At 33.2% G+C, this 6,222-nt stretch overlaps 1 protein-coding gene across 1 annotated transcript; it reads right to left on the reverse strand.

The window, feature by feature from the left end:
* Window positions 1-296: 296 nt before the first annotated feature.
* On the reverse strand, window positions 297-1,386 carry LOC130980628 (uncharacterized). The gene is made up of 2 exons (XM_057904288.1): window positions 895-1,386; window positions 297-611 (listed from the first exon to the last, which is right to left on the reverse strand). Exons 1-2 carry the CDS (start codon window positions 1,384-1,386, stop codon window positions 297-299), a joined length of 807 nt encoding a protein of 268 aa, XP_057760271.1.
* Between the last annotated feature and the right edge of the window lie 4,836 nt (window positions 1,387-6,222).

Raw genomic sequence — 6,222 nt, forward strand, 5'->3', positions numbered from 1 at the left:
CTTGCCAATTTTTGGTCTTCCCGTACCGTCGCTATTCCCTTAGGCGTTGGGAATTTCATGCAAAGGTGAGGGGTTGATACCACCGCTCCAAGCCGATTTAGCGTAGTCTTGCCGATCAGGGCGTTATACGCAGACCCGACATCTATAACGATAAAGTCGATGCTCAGAGTTTTGGAATTTTCCCCCTTTCCGAAGGTTGTGTGGAGGAGAATGTATCCCAGTGACTTTATTAGCATGTCTCCTAGCCCATACAGGGTGTCCGGGTAAGCTTTTAGCTCCCTTTCATCCAACCCTAACTAGTCGAATGCGGGCTTAAAGAGTATATCAGCCGAACTCCCTTGGTCTACCAAGGTCCTGTGGAGGTTGGCATTCGCCAAGATCATGGTTTTCACCACCGGGTCGTCATGCCCGGGCATGATCCCTTGCCCATCCTCTTTGGTGAATGAGATGGTTGGGAGATCGGGGGATTCGTTCTCGACTTGATAAACTCGCTTTAGGTGTCGTTTGCGAGATGACTTAGTGAGTCCCCCTCCCGCGAATCCTCCAGATATCATATGTATATGTCTCTCGGGGGTTTGTGGTGGTGGGTCTCTTCTGTCCTCATCATCTCGCTTTTTTTTTTCCATGATTGTCCGTCATTTCCATGAGATATCTATCAAGTCGGCCTTCCCTGGCCAACCTTTCTATCACATTTTTAAGGTCGTAGCAATCATTTATTGAGTGGCAATACATCTTATGGTACTCACAGTAGTCGCTGCGGCTTCCTCCCTTTTTGTTTTTGATAGGTCTAGGGGGCGGCAATCTTTCAGTATTACAGATTTCTCTGTATACGTCCAATAGGGAGACTTTTAGAGGAGTATAGGAATGATATCTCCTTGGCCTGTCAGGACCGACCTCCTCTTTTTTCTTGGGCTCCCTTTCTTTCTCTTTTGCTGAGTGAGGGGGCCCCTGTCGCCAGCTTGGCTCCCGTAATATGGCATTTTCCTCCATGTTGATGTACTTTTCTGCTCTCTCTTGTACATCACTCAAAGAGGTGGGGTGCCTTTTATATATGGACTGAGAAAAGGGGCCCTCTCTAAGTCCATTTACTAGCCCCATGATAACTGCCTCTGTGGGCAGCTCTTGAATTTTCAAACACGCTTTGTTGAACATTTCCATGTAGTCCTGTAGAGGTTCTCCAACCTCTTGTTTAATTCCCAGGAGACTCGGTGCGTGCTTTACTTTATCCTTCTGGATGGAGAACCTCATTAAGAACTTTCTCGAGAGGTCCTCAAAGCTAGTAACCGACCTTGGGGGGAGGCTATCGAACCACTTCATCGCTGCTTTTGACAGGGTGGTCGGGAAAGCTTTGCAGCGAGTCACATCAGAAGCATCAGCCAGATACATCCGACTTTTGAAATTGCTTAAATAATGCTTCGGGTCTGTGGTTCTGTCATATAGGTTCATATCAGGGCTTTTGAAGTTTCTTGGAACTTTTGCCCTCATTATGTCCTCACTGAACGGGTCCTCTCCCCCCAGGGGCGACTCTTCTCGGTCGCTACGGGAGTTCCGACTTCTAAGGAAAGATTCGAGCTTCAAGAGTTTTTCTTCCAACTCTTTTTGTCACTCTATCTCTTCCCTGAGATTTCGCTTTGCCTCTCGTTGTCGTTCTAATTCCTGTTCCAGTTGTTCCAAACGACCTTGGTGACCGTGGACCAACCCCATTAGCTCGGTTGTATGGGGTGGCCCTTCCTTTCCTGATTCTCGTTCTTCCGAGGAGTTTACCTTTGGGTTTTTAAGCCCAAATGTGCCTTCTCTATGCTGGTCGTTGGTTCCTTGGTGAAGGGTCAGGTCCGCGTCGTTGTTTTCGGTATCTGGATTTTCTTGTTCGGAATCAGACGATGTATGACCATCCTCTGGTGAGTTGTCCGCCATTACTGGTTGATCTCTCGGGTCTCCGGCAATGGCGCCAATGTTACGATGGGTAACCAGAGATTAATGGGCTGGATTCGTTAGGTTGGCCCAATCGTCTGAGGGGGGAAGCCTTCGAATGGGTTCGCACCTTTGGGGCCTCCGTCCGACTTGTGAGCGTGAGTGAACGGTGGGTGGTACCTGCAAAGACACTCCGATGCCTAAGTCAGCAAAGGTGTGAGCAGGTCTAGAGAGTATTGGGACTTAGAGATACCTGAGGGATGTCAGTGTATTTATAGTGGTGAACCAATAACCACTGTTGGAGTAATTCCACTTTCTCAGGTGGATAACCGTCCCTTTATCTTAGGGAAGTTGCGATATGGCTCCTGGAAGTGGGTTGAGAGATCTTAGGGGCAGTTATCATCTGCCAGCTAATCCTCGTTTCTGACTTCCTTAGAGCAAGTCGTGGTGAGAACCGATTTCTCAAGAGAAGGTCGGCGTACTGTGAAGCTCAACCCTGTGGGTTGGGCCTGTCGTTTGGACCTGGACTTTAGCGTTGGACCAGGATATGAACAGTTACTAATAGTAGGTAACCGGGGATTGGAATCAGACTTCATTCTTGAATTCCATCCTTATCAATAAGAGGTTATATAATTAAATAGTAAACAATTGATTGTATTGATCAATAACAAGAAGGGGAAAAAAAAAGAAGAAAGAATTGTTTTGGGTTGAGGAACTTTTGTTAACATTCCTTCAAGCTGCTTCAACGTAACTCAACCATGTGAACATACACCTCCCAATGATCTGAGGTGGATGGAATAATTAATTAGAATTATTAAGATATAAAAGACCTACTACTACGAAATATAAGTATATAACCACCACGTCATGGATATTATGGCATTTAGTGTGTACTTTAATTCATGAATTTTTTTGTTGTTTTTTTGTCATAAAAAATTAAAGTGCCTCGCACGAATGAGTGTGAATCACTCTCCTTAGCCTATAAATTAAACTACTACACCCTTAGCTTGTTAAATATAAAAATATAAGTATATATTTAAATTGGTTCCAAACGAATTTTAAATCAAATATTTTAATTTTTAATAAATTTTTATTATTTTAAAAGTCTTTAAATATTACTTTATCTAATAGTTTGATTTCTTTATCACTTATAATAAAATGTTTAGTATGTGTATTAAACAAATAAATTTTTAACAAATTTTATTATAATATAATTAAATTTCTAACAAATATTATTATAAGATAAATAAATTCTGTTTACAGAATAATCAATCTATCTAAAAAAATTTTAAAATAATAAAAATTTATTAAAAATCATCAAAATGTCCAATTTAAAATTTTGTAAAGGTCAATTTAGGTATTTATTTTAAAAATATAGAAGTATGTGTATGCCCCTTATTTTTTGCTTTATATATATATATATATATATATATATATATATATATATATATATATATATATTCTTAATTAAAAAAACTATATATTTAGAAAAATTTTGGGAACTAATATTATATAACCAAAATTCAGCATAAAAAATCTAAAACTCTTACAAATAAGAATATTTAAAATTTAATTAAAAATATCTAAAACCAAAACTCAACAAAAATATATTTTTAGTGGGTTCTATACGAAACTTATTTCACAACTTATTATAATATGGAAAGAATTTCAAATGTTCTTGGAATATTGGTGTTTCTATAGTTTTAGTCGTTAATTTCGATTATAAAAAATATATATAATATATATATTAATTGAAAATTATTGAAATATCGGTATTTTAGAAATATTTAAATAGTTTTTTATATAGTGTTTTAGTTCCATCACATTACTCATATATTTAAATATTTTTTATATAAAATATAACTTCCACTAAACAAAATATATATTGATTATTGGTCACCCATCAAGCAAGAATCAAAAGCTTAGACTACTACTTCTTTAACATGCAAATATTTATAGTTTAATAAAAAAACAAAAGAAAGGGAATCGTGATAATAATTTAGAGTATTCCATTTAACATATTATGAGGATGAGATTTTGGTCACAATCGTAAGCGACATAATTGAAACAAGGCATATCTCAAAGTAATTGACCCAACACAGGTCCTTAGCCACAAATGCAAACAAGTAAAATCATAAACTAACCTTTTCGGGTGCCATCAATTGCAAATTGTGACAATTTCACGAGCTTTGTCACTGTCCAAACACCAAAGAGGGTTCACGAAAAAGCAATTATTATAAGAGTAGCAGTAATTACAAAACAAAAACATTAGCGGCTAAAACGCGTTAAATTCTATAATAAGCATATGATGTGGCACCAATCATCTTGCGCCACGTGTAGAGTATGGGCAATTGGGCATGCTTGTCTTTCAGAAAAAATTTGAGAGTTCAAGTTTGACTTCGAGCATTGTAATTTGTAAGTACCAATAATTCTAGAGTTGCTCTATTCTTCAATTTTATTTTTGTAATTACTGGCATTTCTTATTATTTAGAATTTTATTTCCAGTACTATTTTCCACGGTTTCCTGCTGATTTTAGGATTCCATTCCCTAAATTAATAATTGTATATTTCTCGTTTATTTTAAAGCTTTATGTGCTCTATTGTTAATAACAAAAATAAATAAATAAATAACCATTTCAATCACTGCCATAATTGAGATAACAATTGACTTATTAACTATTTCAATATACCAAACTCAGAGAAAAATATACCAGAAAAGTATATATATAAAACAATACATATTATTATTGGAAAAAATTATTCCATTGATCTTAAGTTTAAAATAAAAAATCATATGACGTTTGATATATGAGAGGAAACTTGTATGCACATGGTAGGTTTATTTTCAATAATATAAGGAACGTAAACAATATATCACGAATCACATATTTAAGTATGGTAATTGGTACGCGTTACATAAATAAAGATGGTACTTTTAGAGTTTGTATGATAAAAAAGTATTTATTCATTATTTTCAAAAGAAAGAAATTCAATATAAAATAAATTTTAAAAAAAATTAAAAAAGACATATACACACAATCACGATTTAAATGTAAAAGATACTTAGCTTGTACAAAATAAATTAGAAATATTAATATTTACGTGCCTTTTTTTATTATTTTAAATTTTTAAAATAAATAATTTAATAGTACGAATATTCAGTTGTTGTATATTAATTTGTTTTATTTCCTTTTATTAATTTTTCTTATTATAAAAATTAAATTAAGCCAAAGCATTGGATGGTCTTTCATTTTCCTTGGATTATTTTAATTACAAAAATGTCCACTCTGCATTTGGTATGTAATAAGAGTTCTCCACCAGGTGATGTACTACGTTCCCCGTTGCTATAATTATTCGTGTCATACACGTGATAAAATTAAAATTATAATTTTAAGATAATTTGTTAAAATTAATTTAAATTATAATAATTTGACTAATAAAAAAGTGATGAGTTATGTATTATTTTTTTTAATTTAGTATTAATTGTATTAATTCTAAAATAGTTATTAATCGATTTTAGTAATCTACTTTTTTCAATAAAACACACATATATATTGAATATAACCATAAATAATCTAGTAATACTTAAATCTATCAATAAATTGTTATATGTGTAAGAACATATCAAAATCACTTGAAAATAAACAACAAATTATTAAAAAATTTAATACAAAAAGTTCTCCAATAAACAATAAATAATTTAAACCCACTAAATAATAATTTAACACTATCCTTTGATACCTGCAAATTATATACCTGAAACAATAATATATCAATATTAGTATACAAAATTATATGATTACGTAATTATAAAATTGTTTATCAAGAGAATAAAATAATACAGATTTTTATGATAATTCTAATATTCTCAAACTATAAATGTACAATAAAAATGCATTGCTCATTAGCACCTATACTTTGTCAATTTTTTAAATTGATAGTAATAAATTTTAATAAATTAATAAATTTAATTAAGAGATTTCGTTATTACCTTTTCATTATAAGCTCTCAAAAACTTCTCTATATACCACATTTATCGTGCAGTTATCTTTCAAGTATCCGTGATCTTGTAACTGCACGCATTCGCAGACCATCTTTACTCGTTATTCTTTATTTTCTTTATTTTTTAAACTTTTTCATTACATAATCTACTATAAGTAATACTGTTGATAAAATTGGAGGCCATTAGATATGAAAAATAATAAACAGAAAAAGAACTATATATAATATTGTTGCTCTATAAGAAGCATATATAAATTGCTACGTTCTTTTTTATTATATTATACAACTTAAAGTTATAGTATCATGTTA

This window comes from Arachis stenosperma, chromosome 5 (genome assembly GCF_014773155.1).
Source record: "Arachis stenosperma cultivar V10309 chromosome 5, arast.V10309.gnm1.PFL2, whole genome shotgun sequence".
Lineage (NCBI taxonomy): Eukaryota > Viridiplantae > Streptophyta > Magnoliopsida > Fabales > Fabaceae > Arachis > Arachis stenosperma.

Coding starts and splice junctions, on each gene's coding strand:
- LOC130980628 (XM_057904288.1), bottom strand. CDS start 1,386: ATGTATCTGGCTGATGCTTCTGATGTGACTCGCTGCAAAGCTTTCCCG. Junction 612..894: donor AGCCCAAGAAAAAAGAGGAG/GTCGGTCCTGAC, acceptor GAAAAAAAAAAG/CGAGATGATGAGGACAGAAG.